Source organism: Pelophylax lessonae, assembly GCF_965119305.1.
Source record: "Pelophylax lessonae genome assembly, chromosome: 3".
In the NCBI taxonomy this organism is placed as follows: Eukaryota; Metazoa; Chordata; class Amphibia; order Anura; family Ranidae; genus Pelophylax; species Pelophylax lessonae.
Genome location: NC_138770.1, coordinates 491,227,045 through 491,247,324, shown reverse-complemented (window position 1 = coordinate 491,247,324; position 20,280 = coordinate 491,227,045). Strand labels below are relative to the sequence as shown.

The 20,280-nt window shown below is 46.0% G+C and overlaps 1 protein-coding gene across 2 annotated transcripts in view; it reads right to left on the bottom strand.

The window, feature by feature from the left end:
* FEZ2 (fasciculation and elongation protein zeta 2) overlaps positions 1 to 20,280 on the bottom strand; it is a gene marked incomplete at its 5' end in the record, with an annotated part of 232,690 nt that overhangs the window by 47,263 nt on the left and 165,147 nt on the right. Inside the window, one exon of one of the 2 annotated variants that reach the window (XM_082251940.1) lies at positions 9,388 to 9,468. The exons of the other annotated variant lie outside the window; for it this stretch is intronic. Coding sequence (XP_082108066.1) covers positions 9,388 to 9,468 — 81 coding nt within the window. The remainder of the gene's footprint in view (positions 1 to 9,387; positions 9,469 to 20,280) is intronic. 2 annotated transcript variants of the gene reach the window in all.

Below are 20,280 nucleotides of genomic sequence, written 5' to 3'. Positions count from 1 at the left end.
CACCGAGTAAGAACGTGGAGGGAACCCAAGGGATTCACACCACGCGATATAAGACTTCCATGTGCGATGATCTTGTATTATATCACCCCTTTACATGACTACTAGTAACGCCCGCCCCTGTCTCCATCCTTGACCCCAGTCATGGCCTCTTACAGCCCTTACAGTAACTATTAGATAGTCAGCTCCCAAACCAAGCCTCCTGGAGTGTATCTCTTATTCACCAAATCACACTATCAAGAGGGAGATCTGTGAAACATGTCATAGGATAGAGGGGGAACCCTAAGATCAAAGGGTCCGGCCATCCACAGAGGGGCCCGTATCCATCCCAAAACCCGACAGGGGGGGAAGGGGGAACATTCTACTCACCATACCGGAACCAGCGGGCACCCACTCCTAACAGAACCCCTCTCCACCGAGGTGGGGGGGCTGTCGACCAATACGGACGCCATGACTCAGCTTCCGACTGGTCGTAGGCGTCCTGGCGAGACATTTAACTCGCAGGGCCAGTCCCTCCAGCGGGACTATGTCGCAGGCCGACCCAGCGCGGAGCTAGGGCCTGCACGCGTTCGTAATCCGGCTGGGGTGACCACTGGATCTCAACATCCAGCCCGTCGCCCAGATCCGGCATAATTTGCTTAAAGATCTCACAGGAAACTGGAGAAAAAAGCGAACTAAAAAATGATCTAAAAAATCTTGCCAGGACCAAAAGATCCCAGCAAGGAACTTAGGGCCTTACTCCTGACTAGACAGAAAAAAACTGACATCCTGTAGCAGAGAGAGAGAGGATATACCCTCTGGGACTGCCCCTAAGGTGTGGCCAGAACGTTTTCTTCTGCCTAGTGTCCTACTCCTGTAGAGGGCAGTATAACCCAATTTGATATTAATCAAAGAGGACTGCGTCTGTCAATGAGCGACAGAGAAAAAGGAGCTGCATTATCTTTAAAACGAGTGGATTTATTAATAAAATATTGCACTTACATAAAACACGAAGCTTTGCGACATTCAAGAAAAAGGTGTGCACGGCAGCCTGCAGTGCGGACCATGGAACAGTGACAAGCATGGCTACTCCATCCTACGGGTTTCCCCCTCTTTTCACGTGTATTTTTCCCGATATTCAGAAATATTAAGTGCAGTAATCTATCGGTTTCTAGTCAGCGCATCCTCATTCTTTTTTTTTTTTTTTTAGATTTCAGGCATTCCTTGCAACAAAAATATAATTTTTGTGGAAATACTCCAATTAGGAACACATCTAAAAGGGATACAGGGCTCAGAAGCTTTCCTCATTAGTGCCCTGCAGCTGATTGAGAATTATGAAACCACCCCCATTAGACTCACTCAGCACAGGGGCACAGAGGAAAAAAACTGATTTCTTCAGAATAAAGCAGGCCAAACAATAGTGGAAAAATCGTTCAAACTCATTTTCAAAAAATCGGCCGTGAAAGCAGACGATGGTACCATTATGTAAAGACCGAATTTCGAACGATAAATCGTTCCATGGACGTTTTTCCTTCAATTTGTCACATATGCCTAGTGCAAAAAGTTTGGTTGAGAAACACATTAACCTTTCAATTTATCGTTCGTTCGGCAGAATTTTACAAACTGTTCCTTCGATTTTTCGGCTCTGAAAAGTTAAAAACGATTTTCTATTTGTGCTCATTAGTTGGGACGAAAAACAAACAATTGGACCAAACGACAGATTTTCGAAAAAAAATTTTGGCTAGTGTATGGCCAGCATAACAAATTATCGAATTCAGCAACAATGTTTGTTAAAATCCTTGCAATGTACATAGATCACCCAGGAGGGAATGTTTTTTTTCTCAACAAAAGAGTTACGCTTTAAATTGCACTTCTAGGAAGTGTACCCTATTAGTAAAGGTGATTCTACTATAAGACCATGAAAAAGGGAAAGCAAAGGGGTGTCCATATGAACCACTCTTCATGTGTTTGCTTCAATTTTGTAAGCTATACTAGAAAAATAAATTTTTCATGCGAAACGCGCTCATTTTTTTTTTATATACAGAAAACAAAAGCCGTAAAGTAAAATTCCAGGCTATTACTAATTAAGCCTAAACCTGCCCCCACTCCTAACTACCCTGTAAAAGGAACATGCTTATACTTACCTCTTCTCAGGGAATTGTAGTCCCATCTTGATCTCTCCAGCAGCAGGCTTCAGGGGAAAGGAGAGAGCAGTGGCAATGGCTGCAATGCCTAAGCGGTGACGTCACCCATAGGCTTACTATGGAGCACCTGTTGTTGGCTGTCCCTCCTCTCCTCTGAAGGTGCTGCTGGGAGCTGATCATGTGACCTAGCTAAAGTGCTCAGAAAAAAACGTCGGTATAAGCATCTTCTTTTTACAGGGTAGTTAGAAAGGAGGTATGAGCAGATTAAAATTTAGTTAGTAATAGCCTGGACTTCTACTCTAAGAAATACTCCCCATCAAAAGCCGTGATAATTACTATAGTATGCCAGACATTTTTTTTTTTCTTTCACCAAGGGTAGAACCTCAGTAAGACTTCCTGAAGTTGGTGCATCAGGGATGACATTTTCTCTCATGTGGATTACTTCACTGTTATGTCCTTTTCTCCCCAGTTACCAACACCTGCCAGACTCTTTGCTGCATAGCTCCCTTATTCTGGACTCCCTTCATTGTGCACTTTAGGCATTCCATAAGCCTCTAAATATTTGCAGACTAAAGAAGGGTTTCATATATTTTGTCCTCTTTAACCACTTCTGGACCGGAAGGTTTTACCCCCTTAATGACCAGGCCATTTGTTTGCGATAAGGCACTGTGTTACTTTAACTGACAATTGCGCAGTCGTGAGACGATGTACCAAAAAAAAATAAAAAATTTTCCCCCACAAATAGAGCTTTCTTTTGGCGGTATTTGATCAACTCTGCGGTTATCTTTTGGGCTATAAAAAAAAATAAAAAACATTTTTTACTATCTGCTATAAAACACAGCCAATATATTTTTTTTTTTTTTTAAATGGGATTTTTGTACTTACTGTAAAATCCATTTCTCTGAGTTTATCGACGGACACAGCGCTCCATAAATCATAACTAGAAGGTACCAGTACAAGGCAAACCAAAAAACACCTGGCTATGCCCATGGGCCGTCCTCAGCTGGTGTACAACCCCCCTCTCTGCTCTAGGTAATCAGTTTAGTAGCAAGCAATATTAGAAGTATAAGAACTCCATAGAGGGGTGGGTGCTGTGTCTGTCGATGAACTCAGAGATATAGATTTTACGGTAAGTACAAAAAATCCAATTTTTCTTTCCTTCATCGACGGACACAGCGCTCCATAAATTATACCTAGTGAAACGTCCAAAAGGAAAATGAGGGGTAGGAAAAAATAACCCAAGGCTGAAAAAATAAGAGCCCTTACCCAGGACACATGAGCTTTATCGGGCCACAGGAGCCCCATTTGAAAAATTAAAGTTTAAAGAGGGAACAGCCCCTCTTAAACAGCACCCTGCAAAACTTTGCGGCCAAAAGAAGCATCCGCAGATGCCAAAGTATCAACCTTGAAGCCTGATGACGGAGGGCCCAAGAAGCACTTAGCGCCCGAGCAGAATGCATCGTGAAAGGAGAAGTGGGAACCTGACCTTTAATGGAAAAGGCCTGAGTCACCGTCCGTTTGATACCTCTGGAGATGGTAGCTGAAGAAGCGGTCAGCCCTTTTCTTGGTCCGTCCATAACCATAAAAGCAACCTCCGAAAGGACTAAGTAGCTGCCAGATACACCCGAATCGCATAAACCACATCCAAGATATGCAAAGCAAATTCTTTGGGATGAGCCAGCTTAGGACACAAGGAAGGCAACACAATGTCCTCAATCAAATGGAAGTCAGAGACAACTTTGGGCAGGATTGATGGACAGGAACGAAGAAACACTTTATCCCTATGGACCACTAAATAGGAACTTCGACAGGATAATGACGCCAATTCCGATACCCTGTGGGCCAAAGTAATGGCCACCAAGAATGTCACCTTCTGGGATAACGTAGGCAAGGGAATCTACCGAATATTCTGAAATGGAGGTTTCCAGAGAACTGAAGAGTACCAAATTTAAATCCCATGGCGACAAAAGAGACCGTACAGGTGGAGTGACATGTTGACCCCCTGAATGAAGGTACGAACTAAAGAGTGCATGGCTAGGGGTTGCTGAAAGAAGATTGCCAGGGCAGACACCTGGCCCTTGAAGGTACTCAAGGCCAACTTCTGATTAACACCCTGTTGAAGAAAGGTTAAGATCCGAGGCACAGAAAAGGATCGAAGATAAGCGCCAATCGACTTGCACCAAGAAATGTACGCTTTCCACGTCCGATGCTTTATCTTGCTGTAAGACAACTTCCTCACCTTCACCATAGTATGGAACACTGATCCAGACAGACCTCGATCCCTTAGTACCTGGCTTTCAATAGCTAAGCCATTAAAACCAGCGACTGTAAAGCAGGATGGTAGATCAGCCTTTGGGACAACTGGTCTTCTCGCTCTTGATTCCTTACCGGAACTGCGGAAGAAGCCTTAGCCGATGAGGATACTGGCCTTACCGTACTCCTTGGACACCTGCGGCGTCTATCAGAGGACCCCGTGACCTTGTCACAAACTTCAGTATCCTTCTGTGGAGCCGAACCTGCTAAAGGAGCTGCATGTAAGACTGTGCAAAAAGAACTGTCTTGAAGGTGGATACCACCAGACTTAGAACCTGTATGCAAAATGGGAGAGAGAACTAACTGTGTGACAGCAGCCGGTGAATCTGGTGAAACCCTAAAGTTTGTGCAGAGGAAGGACCACCCTAGTCAGAAATAGAATCAGACCTAGGTAAATCAATTCTCTGGACAGGGATAGGGGGTAATTCGGACATCACCTGAGACTCAGGACCTAAAAAACCTGAAAAGGACAAGCTTTGTCCCCTTTTCTGGGTACCCCCAAAAGAAACATTTCACAGATCTCCTTGACGCTCAAAGAAGTCCACAGGGCAGGAAACCAGCAAAGATGTCCCCCCCACCCCAATAATGGGTGAGGGCAGACCTTCATGCTGAAGGAGTCTTTTCTGCTGATCTGGGGAAGCTAGCTCTAGGCTTACCAGACCAAGGTTGTTTGGAATCTCCAGGGGAAGATTTAAAATATTTATTTCCCTTATTCTCCGTCCCAGAAGCACAAAATAAATTTCTTTGGGCTGAGGTACATGGCCCCTGTCTGCGGCGAGTCTCCTTCCCTTTCCTTGACTGCGGCAGGAAGGTACTCTTCTCTCCCGTGATACCCTTAATGATGTCATCCAGGGTAACCCCCAAACAAGCAATCGCCTTGAAAGGGCAAATCAATGAGAGCTTTCTTAGAAGCTTGGTATTCGTACCAATTCTTAAGCCACAGCACGTGCCTAATCACCACCGCAAACAGAAAGTTTGGACAGCACAGGAGCTGTATCCAAAGCTGAATCACAAATAAACTGCACCCCATGGACCAACTGTCCGCTAAATCAACATAAGCAGCGGGGACCTGCTCCCCCCTCTGGCACAAAAGCTTGGCCCATTCAGTTAGGATCTGAGACAAAGACTGGCTGCCATGCCGAACCAGCCATACAAAACACGCTGCATGCCACAGCCTCCGCTTTCTTGTCAGCCGGGTCCTTTAAAGATGGGGATTCTTCTACTAGGATTATGGTTGTTTTTTTCAACCTGGAAAAAAGATGGTCCACCACTGGTGGACTAGCCCACTTTTTTAAAAGTGACTCCTTAAAAAGGGTACCGCACAGCAAAACATTCGGGGACCACAAAGGGTAATTTTGTGGTACCTATTCCTTACAGGAACACCTGTCAAAATAACGCAAATAAGGAAACACCTTTGGAGGACGATGCGACTTGTGCATACCAAACGATCAGCTGCATCCTCTATTTTTAAAGTCCCATGCACTGCAGTGATAAGTGTGTCTACCAGCGCTTTTTCTTTCGCTGCTGTGACCATGGAGCAATCATCCTCACTATCGGATGGATCAGGGGGCGTGATAGGACACACGTTTAGGGGGGGGGGGGGGGGGGACTCTGCTGTGCACTCTGCACCGGTCTCTGCACTGGGAACCTCCCTGCACTATACCTACACTGCAAAGAGCACCTAGGGGTCCGCTACACTGGGACCCCTCCAGACTACCAGGGCGGGACACATACTATCCTTGGACAGTGGGGATAGCCGGGGAGATCCCAGGGGTCTCTGCTGCATTCTCTGCACTGGGACCCCCACCGGAGTCTAGGTTCAAACGGGGGGGGGGGATGGGAGTGGGGGGAAGCCCAGCTCAGTGAGGGATTTAGGGATGGGAGGAGGGAACCTGTGGGCAGGTCCCACCGTCCCAGGTGGTTACTCGTATCCACCCGAAAGAAAACCACCAAAAGGGGAGAGGGGGGGACTGTACTTACCCTACCATGGTGTAGGTAATGCTCCATACAGAACTCCTCACCACCGAAGTAGGGGAGCTGTCGGCCAAGGGACCGCTGCAACTCAGACCCAAGCCTGGTCATATGTGACCCTGCGAGATGTTTAACTAGCCGGTCAGCCTCTGTCCGTGGGGATATGTCGCGGCTGACCTAGCGCGTAGTTGCGGTCTGCACGCGTTTGCTGGCTGGGGGGACCACTGGATCTAGATTGTCCAGCCCATCGCCCAGCCCAGCAGTTGATTGTAAATCTCCCGAGAACAAACATAAAAGATGCAAGAAAAGAGAAAATTCCCAGGACCAGAGATCCCAGCCGGGAGCTTAGGTCCTTACTCCTGACTAGACAGATTAAAACTGATTACCTAGAGCATGGAGGGAGATTATATACCAGCCGAGGACGGCCCATGGGCATAGCCAGATGTTTTTGTTCTGGCTAGTCCTACACCTGGAGGAGGCAATATAACCCACTAGTTATCTATTGTGAAATAAATATGGGTTGATGAGTTATTCGCCATGGCACTGGAGCCTTTAGCGGCACAAGTCCGTGCCTCTCCTGAGATAGTGGGCTTCAGACGGCCCCACACACGGATGTCATATCACTATATGTGGATGATACCCTGCTTTACCTAGGTGATACCCCACCCCGGAGTCCCTGCAGGCGGTGATGTCTCTCATAGATTACTTTGGCTCTCTTTCGGGATTTTCCATAAACTGGGACAAGTCGGTCCTGATGCCCTTAGATCCTCTTACCGCACCTCTGCCTGCTTGTGCTTCGTCGGTGAGGGTAGTAGACTCATTTAAATATCTAGGGATTCAAGTTTCCCCTTACCCTACTCAATACCTTGAGATGAACTTGGTACCTCTGTTGCACAGATTTCGCTTCAATGCACAAGCTGGTGCAAACTTCCGTTATCGGTCGCTGGCCGAGTTAATTTAATTAAGATGGTTTGGGCGCCCCAACTCCTATATGTCCTTCATAATGCCCCTTAAGTGGATACCCAGGAGGTGGTTCCGTCGGATGGAATCCCTATTCCGTGAGCTGATATGGTGTAAAAAGGTAGCTAGGATTAAGCTCTCTACCCTTCAATTGGTAAAAGATAGTGGCGGGCTGGCGGTACCTAACCCTAGGGTGTACTTTCTGGCCTCGCAGATTCAACAAATGGGAAGCTGGGGGATCCCAGACCTCTCCGATCCCATCGGAACCCTTTTGGTCCCATCGGGCTCCCCTCACCCGGTACTTGTCCATCTGGAGGCAGGGTTTTCACATATGCCGGCAGGAATGCTGACGATCTCCCTGCTTAGGATGGTGTGGCGCTGTTTCAAGGGGATGCTACAGATAAGGGGCCCCAATCTGGCACAACCAGAACTACAGGGAACTGCTCCGATTGGAGGGTGCAGATGTCTGGGAAACATTGGGCGTCTATTTCATGAGGCAATTATTTAGAGCTCATGTGTTGAAATCTTTCCAAGATCTACAGAGGGAATGTGACAATCCCAGAAAGTACTTTTTTAAATATTTACAGTCGAGACATACCATCTCAACCCAGGCCAAGATTTCCATGCTGCAACTCACTACTCACCGACTTATTGGGGAGGTTTTCCAGGCCTCGGACAAAAAGGGCATGATTTCCGCTGTCTACGCTACCATACTAGGTTCTTTACAAGATCCAGCTACCCTGCCGCCCCGAGCGGGATGGGAGGGAGATCTTGGCCCCATTGATGGAGAAACATGGGAGCTGTGCCTTTCCTTAATCCCATTGGTATTGGTATCAGCCTCGCAGAAGGTCTCGCACCTATTCCTGTTTAATAGAGCCTATAGAACCCCAATACAATTGTTTCACTGGGGCCGCAGGTCCAACTCTCTATGCCTGAAATGTGAAAGCGAGCAAGGTACGCTTATACATATGCTATGGAGGTGTCCCAAATTATTTCGCTACTGGTCAGAAGTAATTGCTACAATATCTAGAGTATATAATTTTCAACTGTTGCGGGATCCTGTGGTCTGTTTGCTTGGTGCTCTGGAGGTGGAAACTCTGTCTCCAAACGCCCATGTGGCTATTCTGCGGTTGCTTTATATTGCTCGTAAGCTTATTGCTAGATTCTGGATCTCCTCCCGGGTACCAAGCGCAGGACAGTGGATTGCACAGGTTAATGCTTCTTTGATTAGGGAAAAACTAACGTATCAGCACAGGAAGGCTCACAAGAGGTTTTCCTCACTATGGCAACCATGGCTAGATGACCCATCACTGGCTCCACCGCAACTGGTCATGAATAGGCTCCTAGAAGGTGTGCTTAGACCAAATGTATCTAGTTATACCTTACAGTGGAATATCTCCTCCCCCCCCCCTATTTTTTATTTCTTTTTTCCCCTACCACCCTTTTTAACCCCTTTCTCTCCCCCCCCCCCCCCCCCCGACTCCCTTTATCTGCCATTCCTCCTCTTTCTCCTCCCCGTGTTATCTGCCGAAATCCTCCCCTTAAGAGTTTTTCCAACTTTTGGTTTTAGAAATGTTGATGAGGTATATATTATTTTGACAAGCTTGGCTGAAACACAAAGTTTCCCAATCATACGGTAGACCTATTTTATGCTCTATACTGCAAATGTTATATTTTTAAAGTGTATACAGACCCATCTGAGTCTTATTTTTCTACTATACACTCATTGTACTAATGTATATGCCAAGTGTCATGTATTCTCTTTGTGATAATTGTACAATGCTCTGTTTAACCTCAATAAAAATTTCATTTTTCTTGAAAAAAAAAAAAGAGCTTTGGTCATACTTCTCATTTAAGCCACATCACAGGGATCGGTTTAACTTTGCCATGAAAAGGGTCTATATCTCTAAATTTATGTAAAAAACTAATTACTGTTGGATATGCACATACAAAACAAGTGACAGATGAAGAAGTGAGAAAATAACTGAAAGACAACAGAAATAAGAGAAAAGAATCCCAGCACCTGTTTCTCACCACCTGAATTCCCAAACGTCTGGCGAAAGCTATTCTGTATGACATTTGACAGACCTTCCATGCTGAAGCGCTATAGAAGCACAGAAGTACAGCAAGCAGTGGAGAAAGGAAGAGAAAGGTTGTTAGTAAAGTGTTTAATAATTGACATGTTATTTCAGACAAACTTGCAAAAAATGCAGCAACACCTTGTAAGCATTAGAAGAGAGGCTGTAACTACATTTATTTGACACTAGCTTGCACCTGGTTCAACTAAGATCCTAAACAAATTCCCTTATAAGCATATTATGATTTTGATTTGAAACAGAAATTAAATTATTACTGAAGTGATGCTGTATCTTCAGACATTGGACCCTTATTTGTCCATTACCTAAAGGATAAGTCCAGTCAAAAACTAAAGCTAAACCTGCTCTTTGCCACATTCTAAGACTAATTTATCTAACCCTGTAAAGAAAAATCACCGTACTTACCTTTTCTACACCCGATCCGGTCCCATGCTGATCTGTCAGTGGCAGCTTCAGCGTGGAAGTGGGTGCAGGAGTGGCACTAGACAACGGAAGCCCCATATTAAGTCTAAGGGTTACGTCACTTTCTATTCATTTCACAGCCATTGTCGGTCCTCTCCTGCACAGGCCTTCCGTCGCTGGAGACCAGACTGGATTGGGGGTAGAAAGGGTAAGTACAGAAATTTTTGCTTTCATGGGTTAGATAAAATAGTCTTAGAATGTGGCAAAGAGCAGGTTTAGCGTTAGTTTTTGACTGGACTTATCCTTCAACTAATCAAGAGCTAAATAACATTAAGTACAATTTATGTAACATGTAAAGGGCGTGTCCAAAGGGTGGTAATAAACAGCGCATACTCAGACTGGTCTGAGGTAGTAAGCGGGGTGCCCCAGGGCTCAGTCCTGGGACCAACCTTGTTCAATTTATTCATAAACAGCATTGAGGTCGGGATCAGTGGTTCCTTATCAGTTTTTGCAGATGACACAAAATTGGCCAGGGCAATAACTGCACAGCATGAAGCAGATATCCTACAGAATGACCTGGACAAAATAACGGAGTGAGCAATGACATGGCAAATGAGGTTTAATGTGGAGAAGTGTAAGGTTTTGCACTTGGGGACTAAAAACATAAAAACACAATACATGTTAGGAGGGGAACCCTTGGGGGAATAAAAAATGGAGAAGGATCTGGGAGTCTTGGTTGATGATAGATTAGGCAACAGCATGCAATGTCAAGCAGCAGCTGCCAAAGCCAGCAGAATATTAGCATGCATAAAGAAAGGGATGTATTCTAGAGATAAGACTAAATTCCTTCCACTTTATAAAACTCTGGAGTATTCTGTCCAGTTCTGGTCGCCGGTCCTCAGGAGGGATGTGTTGGAGCTGGAGAGGGTCCAAAGAAGGGCAACTAAACTGATTAGGGGATTGGAGGACCTTAATTATGAAGAGCGTCTGCAATCGCTCGATTTATTCTCCCTGGAGAAGAGACACCTGAGGGGGGACATGATAGCAATTTATAAATATCTCAATGGGGATCTCAGCTTAGAAAAAAAGCTGTTCAGTCGAAGGGATTGCATGAGGACAAGAGGGCATACAATGCGATTAGAGGAGAAGTGTTTTAACCTCAGGCAACGTGGGGAGTTCTTTACTGTTAGGGCTACAAGATTGTGGAATTCTCTACCACAAGAGGTGGTTTCTGCGGGAAGTATTGTGGCTTTCAAAAGACTCTTAGACGTACATCTCAAGGATCAGGACATTCAGGGCTATGTGAGATGATTACAGCCACACACACCTACACAGGTTGAACTGGATGGACTATTGTCTTTATTCAACCTCACCTACTATGTAACTATGTACATTTCTCAACAACATATACGTCTGACACTGGGCTGATAAATGAATGTTCTTAAGTTAAAACATATCTAAAACCTTAATTTATTTTTTTATTTTTTTGGTTATGTATATGGTAGGAAAGGTCTACAATCCTGTCAGGTTTAACCACTTGCCGACCGAGTACGGTAATAGTACTGCGGCAAAGTGTTTCGTTATCGTCTGACGACGTAGTATTAACGTCGTCAGACACTCCCCCTTCTGGGCGGCGCTTGCGCGCCGCCGGAGGCTCGCTCCCGCTGTTTTCATTCACAGCGGGAGTCGGGCCAGGGGAGGAGCAGCTGCGATCGCCGCTGCTCTGCCCCGATCGCCGGGGATCTAGTGTGGAGATCCGCCCGCTGTGTGTAAACACAGCGGGCGGATCTCCATAGTGACAGGGAGTGACAGATCGGACTGTTCAGCATAGCTGGACATCCGATCTGTCCATGACTCACACAGTCACCTCCCCCCCTACACGTCAGTAAGCACCAGGCATACATTAACCCCTCCCTCTCCAATAAAATTAACCCCTTCCCTGCCAGTGTCATTTTTACAGTAACAGTGCATATATATAGCACTGATTACTGCAGTAATGTCACTGGTAACCCCAAAAGTGTCAAAAATGTCAGTCAAGGGTCCGATCTTTCCGCCGCAATGTCGCAGTCCCACAAAAAAAAAAATCTCAGATCGCCGCCATTACGCGATAAAAAAAAAAAACACCAAAAATGACAGAAATCTTTCCCTTTGTTAGTAAACGCAATAACTTTTGCGCAAACCAATCAAAATACGCTTATTGTGATTTTTTTTACCAAACATAGGTAGCAGAAAACAAATTGGCCAAAAATTTTTTTAAAAATTGTACAATTTTACATCTTTTTTGGGGGGAATTTCATATAAAAAAATGTTAAAAATATTGTTATTTTTTCAAAATAAACGCTCTTTTTTTGTTTATAGCGCAAAAAGTAAAAAATCGCACAGGTGATCAAATACCACCAAAAGAAAGCTCTGTTTGTGGGAAAAAAAGGACGTAAATTTCGTTTGGGTACGGCGTCGCACGACCGCGCAATTGTCAGTTGAAGTCGCACAGCGCCGAATCGCAAAAAGTGGCCTGGACGGAAGACAGCAAAATCCTCCGGTGGTAAAGTGGTTAACTGGGTCCCCACTGGGGAGAATTCCTCTCTCTATTTGTCCTGGCGACCATTGTCACTGCAAAAGAAAGCATTGGGGAATAAAGCATTTACAGTTGTCACTGATCGAGGAGGTGAGAAAAATTTCCTCTTATTTACTGTTAAAGCTCCTCTCCACAGCGCTGATATCGGGTTCCTTTTTTTTTTATATACCTTTTTTATGGCTTAAGTGCCGGGTCACACTTCTGCGATGCGGGAAGGCTGCGAATTCGCAGCCTGTTCCCGCATCGCAAACGCACATCTGGCAGTTCACACTGCCATATGCGATACGCAGGGGGTGTCAATTAAATGTTAACGACACCCCCAGTTTGATCGCATATCGCAGTGATCTGACAGTTCGCACAGGATCGGATCGCACAAGTGTGAACCACTGTGCGATCCGATCCTGATGCGGCTGAAAAAAAGGGTCATGTGCGACTTTTGTGCGGGTGCAGTGCGAATTTAGCCATACAAAGTGTATGGCTGAATGCGCACTGCACATCCGATCGCATGTAATGAAGGAGCAGTGCGCTTCGATATTACATGCGATCGCCGCAAACGCTATAGTGTGAACTGGCACTAAAAGGCTCTGCCCACCCCACCCCACCTCTCAACCTCTGGAATTTACCTAGGCGACTGACACTGTCCAGTTGGTGCCTTGCATGTCGTGCAGTCCCATTCAGTAACGAGTAGGGGCGCCTACACCCGGAAGGGCTGTCAGCTGTCACAGGCAACATGGCGGTGCCGGACCAGTGCAGTGGCTGCAGAGGGGAGGATCCCAGCAGCTCAATTCTGGATCCACTGGCTAGGTAAGTATCCTTACTGTGCTGAACACTGTATTAGGTAAACGGGGGGGGGAAAAGATGGGGGAAGAGGAAAGGCTTAATTTCTCTAAGCATTTGGGTCAGAAAGTGGAGGAAAATATTCCCAATGGAATAACAGCAGTAAAAACTAACCAAGGTGAGTTTCAATCCTTCTCTAGTCTAAAATAAAAAAAATACTGTGTTTCCCCGAAAATTAGACCGGACTTATAATAATTTTGGCTAAAAAAAACACACTAGGGCTTATTTTCAGGGGATGTCTATTTATTTACGGTATGTACAATATTCTACATTTATTTAAATAGTTATGTCAACATGACAATCTTAGCCCCGGTTCACACTAGGGCGACCTGTGAGGCGACCTGGTCGCCTCACAGGTCGCCGCAGGTCGCCTCCCATAGGGAAGCTACGGACCCGTTCTAATAGGAGCGACACAAGTCGCTCCGACCTAGAAAAAGGGTCCGGAGCTTCTTTGGGGCGACCAGGAGGCGACCGCCATAGACTTCAATGTTATGAAGTCTGTGGCGGCCGCTCCGAGGTCGCGGCGCGCTGCTCGCACCGCGATCTCGGAGGTCGCCCCTGAAAGTAGCGTCGCGCCAGTGTGAACCGGCGCTTAAATTGGTTGTAACACTAAAAAAAAAAGATATCCTGATCCTTTAAACCATGATAGACTGCACAGTGCTTGTGCTGTGTCATTTACCCCCCTATATGCTCCAAAAAACATGGAACAAAACAATAAAATGTTTTTAAAAAAGTTCCTGTGCACCCTGTCTTCTCTCCCTCCATCAGCTTAGGAGTTAGCATCATGACATTCTGTAATCCCAAAAATAAACCTTGGTTAACGTATCATAAAATTATGTAACCGGTTATTATATTATATTATATATCAGTATTTTTTGCTAGAAAACTACTTAGAACCCCCAAACATTATATATATTTTTTTAGCAAAGACTCTGGAGAATAACATGGCGGTCATTGCAATATTTTTTGTCACGCAGTATTTGCGCAGCGGTCTTTTCAAACCCATTTTTTTGGAAAAATTATGAAAAATCACATTTCACTGCATTTAAAAAAAACTAAACAGTAAAGTTAGCTTATTTTTTTTTTGTATATTGTGAAAGATGATGTCACGCCGAGTAAATAGATACCCAACATGTTACGGTTTAAAATTGCGCACACCCGCGGAATGGCGACAAACTATGGTCAATAAAAATCTCCATAGGCGGCCCTTTAAAATGTTTTAATGGTTACCAGTTTAGAATTAGAGTGTAGCTCTTTTTTTTTTTTAATTATTGCTCATGCTCTGGCGATCGCGGCGATACCTCACATGCGTGGTTTGAAAAGCGATTTCATTTGCTGCGCGACTTCCATATACGTTTTCTTTCGTGCACGAGCTAATGGCGACGGGGGTGGCTAAATTTTTTTTTTCCAATTTATTTTATTTTTTAATTTTTAGGGTCCGTTCACATGTGAGCGTATGGATCGCGGGCAGAACCGCCGCGGTTCCGCCCGCGATCCGGAGATTTATTGCAAATCGCGGGACGCCTAGCGTTGCCCGTTGATTTGCAATAGCCCCCCAAACGCCGAGCGATGTTGCCGCGATTTCCGCCTGCCGAATCGCGGCAACATCGCGCAAACAAAATCGCGGGACGCAATACGCTCCAAAGAAGCTCTTGTACTTCTTTGCAAATCAACGGGCAACGTCCCGCGATTTGCAATAATCTCCGGATCGCGGGCGGAACCGTGGCGGTTCTGCCCGCGATCCAAACGCTGACATGTGAATGCAGCCTAACACAGGTTTAAAAAAAAAAAAAAAAAAATCTGATCAGTTTTATTGCTGTCACAAGCAATGTAAACATCCCTTGTGACAGCAATATGCAGTGACAGGTACTCTTTATGGAGGGATCGAGACCCCTCCACTACACTTCCATGTATTCAAAACGCCAAAAAACTGGATTTTTGACTTACCGTCACTTTTTGAATCTGCCGCCTTTAGCAGCAGAGTAACCCGGACGTGACGTCATGGACGCCGCCTCCGGGTTACATCATCGGAGACCCGATCGAAGCCGCTTCCGGCTTCGATCGGGACTCCATCCAGCCGGCTGGGTGCTTGGGTCTCCCGGTGGGACGGGAGATCCGGGCAAAGCCGCGAAAGTCGGCAGGAGGGTAACGATCGAGCGACTCCCGAGCCGCATCGGTCATTACCGCCGGAAAGCCGACTGCCAGCTCTAAAAAACAGTACCGGGATGATGCCTCTAGCTAGAGGCATCGCCATGGTACAACCACGCAAAGTCAGCCGACGAAGGTCTACTTGGCTAGATGTTAAGCGCCCATTCAGACTGGCGCGACACGACTTTGTGGCGCAACTTGCACGGACTTCATATAATTGAAGTCAATGCAAGTCACCTCCAGGTCGCCCCAAAGCAGTACAGGACCCTTTTTCCAAGTCGGATGGCGACCGACCGACCGCGACTTGTCAGGCGACCAAGTCGCGCTAGTGTGAATGGACCCTAAGTGGTTAAGAAGAAAAAAAAAACAAAAATACAGCTTATCTTAAATTCTCTGTTCCAGACACTCTAATAAAGAAAAAAGGCTAGGTAGTTTTCTTTGTTTATGAGGGGGCAGGGCACCTGTGTTTGCATAATTAACCCTGTCTGCATTGTGCAGGCAGATCTTTATAATTTGCAACTAGATTTGAAAACTATGATCTAACAAACGGTTAAAGATGTAGAGGCTGGGCTTCTTACACTGTATGGCAGACATGGGAGTAAGTCACACATTTGCAAGTCACAAGCAAGTCTCAAGTCTTAACCTTCAAGTCTCAAGCAAGTCCCAAGTTACTGTGACAAAAAGCAAGTCAAGTCGAGTCCCTGCTAGAAGTCAAGCAAGTCAAGTCATTTATTTTGGTCCAGTCACAAATCAAGTCAAAATACTGATCTACCCCAATTTTCACCTTTTAAATCAGTTAAAAGTCAGTGGTCAGGAAAGGTTTTGTTTTATTTTCAACATTAACAAAACTGCTTAGTGCTTTTCTCTTGGCATATTAAGAAACACTTTGAATGCCCAAACAGCTCAAAATCCTTCGTCCGGTCATGTTTCAACACCACAGTCACTAAAAACAAAGTATTTCCATTGTTAAACAACCAGTGTCCTAAAAATCAGAACACACTGAGGTGTTTTAAGTGACTGTGGTGTCAGAAACATAACAGACACATTAATTTTGCTTTAACACATCTTGAGAAAATGCAAATATTTAATAAATTAAAAAGGTAAAGTAATTTCGAATCATATGTCTCAAGTCATGAATACCAAGTCAAAGTCAAGTCGAGTCTTTAATAATTTTAGTCAAGCAAGTCTCAAGTCCTCAAACTGGTGACTTAAGTCAAGTCATGTGACTCAAGCCCCCCACCTCTGATGTATGGTAATGAGGACAAACTTGGGACAGGCTTAATTTAATATAAAAATGTGAAAAACAAAAAAAACTTTCTGTGCTATCCCTGTGTATTAAGGCCCCATGCACACGGGGCGTTAGAAAAAACGTACGTCAAAGTTAGTTCTGACGCCGGAAAAAGCAGCTGTAAAAACGTGCTTTCAGTAGCTTTTTCCATTGGCGTCATTGCACGTTTTGCCACGTTGCTTTTAGCAGCGTTTTTTTTTCTTCCATTCAAAATCAATGGTTCCCTATGGGAGCCTATTGATTTGAATGGAGGTCGCACCGCAACACCGCAAGTCGGATCCGACTTGCGCTGTGGGAATCTTGAGGGGGAACTCCACGCCAAAATGTGAAAAAAACGGCGTGGGGTCCCCCCCCAAGGTTCCAAACCAGGCCCTTCGGGTCTGTTATGGAATTTGAGGGTAGCCCCATGCCGAAAAAACGGCGTGGGGTCCCCCCCAAAATCCATACCAGACCCTTATCCGAGCATGCAGCCCGGCAGGCCAGGAAAGGGGAGGGGACGAGCGAGCGGCCCCACCCCCCCTGGACCACACCAGGCCACATGCCCTCAACATGGGGGGGTGTTGGTGCTTTGGGGCAGGGGGAGCTCTGCACCCCCCACCTCAAAGCACCTTGCCCCCATGTTGATGAGGACAAGGGCCTCATCCCCACAACCCTGGCCGGTGGTTGTGGGGGTCTGCGGGCAGGGGGCTCATCGGAATCTGGAAGCACCCTTTAACAAGGGGGCCCCCCAGATCCCGGACCCCCTCCCTATGTGAATGGGTATGGGGTACACTGTACCCCTACCCATTCACCCCATAAAAGGCAGTGTATGGAAATAACGACAAGAGACGTTTTGGAAAGTTTATTAAAAATCTTCATCCGACTCTTCTTGTCTTCTCCTCTCCGGGGTCTTCTCCGGGGTCTTCTGCTCTTTTGCTGTCCGCCCTTCTTGTCTTCTCCTCTCCGGGGTCTTCTGCTCTTTTGCTGTCCCCCTCTTCTTGTGTTCTTCTCTCCGGGGTCTTCTGCTGTCCCCTCTTCTGCTGTCCTCTCTTCTTTTCTTCTCCTCTCCGGTCTTCTGCTCTTTTGCTGTCGGCTGTCGGCTGTCTTCTTCCTCCGGTCCTCCTCCTCCGACGTCTCCGCTGATTATGCCTATCTCCGGTCTCTTCAGCTTATTATATAGCCATTAGGGGCGTGGCCCCGATGACGTCATCGGGAGGCCCCGCCCCCTCATGTCACAGATGACGTCATCTGTGACATGAGGGGGCGGGGCCTCCCGATGACGTCATCGGGGCCACGCCCCTAATGGCTATATAATAAGCTGAAGAGACCGGAGATAGGCATAATCAGCGGAGACGTCGGAGGAGGAGGACCGGAGGAAGAAGACAGCCGACAGCCGACAGCAAAAGAGCAGAAGACCGGAGAGGAGAAGAAAAGAAGAGAGGACAGCAGAAGAGGGGACAGCAGAAGACCCCGGAGAGAAGAACACAAGAAGAGGGGGACAGCAAAAGAGCAGAAGACCCCGGAGAGGAGAAGACAAGAAGGGCGGACAGCAAAAGAGCAGAAGACCCCGGAGAGGAGAAGACAAGAAGAGTCGGATGAAGATTTTTAATAAACTTTTCAAAACGTCTCTTGTCGTTATTTCCATACACTGCCTTTTATGGGGTGAATGGGTAGGGGTACAGTGTACCCCATACCCATTCACATAGGGAGGGGGTCCGGGATCTGGGGGGCCCCCTTGTTAAAGGGTGCTTCCAGATTCCGATGAGCCCCCTGCCCGCAGACCCCCACAACCACCGGCCAGGGTTGTGGGGATGAGGCCCTTGTCCTCATCAACATGGGGGCAAGGTGCTTTGAGGTGGGGGGTGCAGAGCTCCCCCTGCCCCAAAGCACCAACACCCCCCCATGTTGAGGGCATGTGGCCTGGTGTGGTCCAGGGGGGGTGGGGCCGCTCGCTCGTCCCCTCCCCTTTCCTGGCCTGCCGGGCTGCATGCTCGGATAAGGGTCTGGTATGGATTTTGGGGGGGACCCCACGCCGTTTTTTCGGCATGGGGCTACCCTCAAATTCCATAACAGACCCGAAGGGCCTGGTTTGGAACCTTGGTGGGGGAACCCCACGCCGTTTTTTTCACATTTTGGCGTGGAGTTCCCCCTCAAGATTCCCACAGCGCAAGTCACCCCGCAAGTCGGATCCGACTTGCGGTGTTGCGGTGCGACCTCCATTCAAATCAATAGGCTCCCATAGGGAACCATTGATTTTGAATGGAAGAAAAAAAAACGTATAACGTGGCTTAACGCACGTTAAGCAACGTTATAGCAAAGTTATTCAGCTTTTAGCAGCGTCAGGCGTTTTTAACGCTGTAACGCTGGTCCTCAGAACGCGCAGGTGGTGGGTTCTTGTTGCAGCCTAAAAACGCCTAAGCCACTTACAGCTCAAAAACGTCTGAGTGTGCATGAGGCCATAGAATAACATGGAGGGGCGTTTTTAGGCTGCAAAAAGAAAACGCCTGACGCTGCTTACAGCAGCGTTAAAAACGTCCCGTGTGCAGGGGGCCTAAAAAAAAACACCTATTACTCAACGCTATATACTATAGGATGCAGCTAGCATCACTATGCATCCAACCACCTGTACAAAATTCAATAAATATATACATAGATATATATATTCACAAAAAAAAGTGCAGCGCTCTTCTTCAATAAAGTACATTCAAATTATAGTGCATAATTTTTATTTTTTACTAATTAAAGGAAGTCTATATGCGCTTGGCAGTGTTATTAGTGGCACCACTCCCACTGGCTGTACATTCCAAATCCGTAGCTCTCAGCTTGGTGTCAATCATATAGGAGGCAAGAGGAAAGAACCATAGTCCAAATCGCTAATAAAAAGTATTTATTCCCATATAAAAATCCACTCACATTTTAGAAGTAAAAAAACAGGCATTTCACAACATAATCCTTGGCATACACAGCTCCACCTAGTCCCAGCGGGATTACATCCCCATCCACCTCACGCGTAGCCTCCAGTCGGCTTTCTCAAAGGTTCAGGAGCCTGGCGTTTGGAGTGTACAGCCAGCAGGAGCGGTGCCACATAGAACACTGTAAAGCGCATATAGACCTCCTATTATTAGTGAAGTCCATTCAAGCAGGTGAGAAGACCCCAATAGGTGGGGTGAAGGGCACTGTGGTGATAAGAGGCAATTACTGAAGAGTTTTTGGTGTATGGGAGTGCACTTTGTTTCACGGATATTGAATCATTTATTCATAGACTGTATATATATATTTAAGAGAGAAGACGGACTTACGTAGATTTATTATATATAGATGATTTTTTACACTGTCTTCAGATATTTATTTATGCACTATAATTTCAATGCACTTTATTGAAGGAGAGTGCTGCACTTTTTTGTAACTATATAGGCTTAGTTTAATATTGTTCAAAAAAGCTTGCAGTCAGAATTGACATCTTCCCCTGAGAAACATCTAAAAATGTAAAAAAAACGTTTGAAACAACATTTTTGTTAGCGACGTTGTGTGAATGGGAATAGATAAACATAGAAGGGTTTTCTCAAAGCTGACTGCCAAAGTAGAAATACA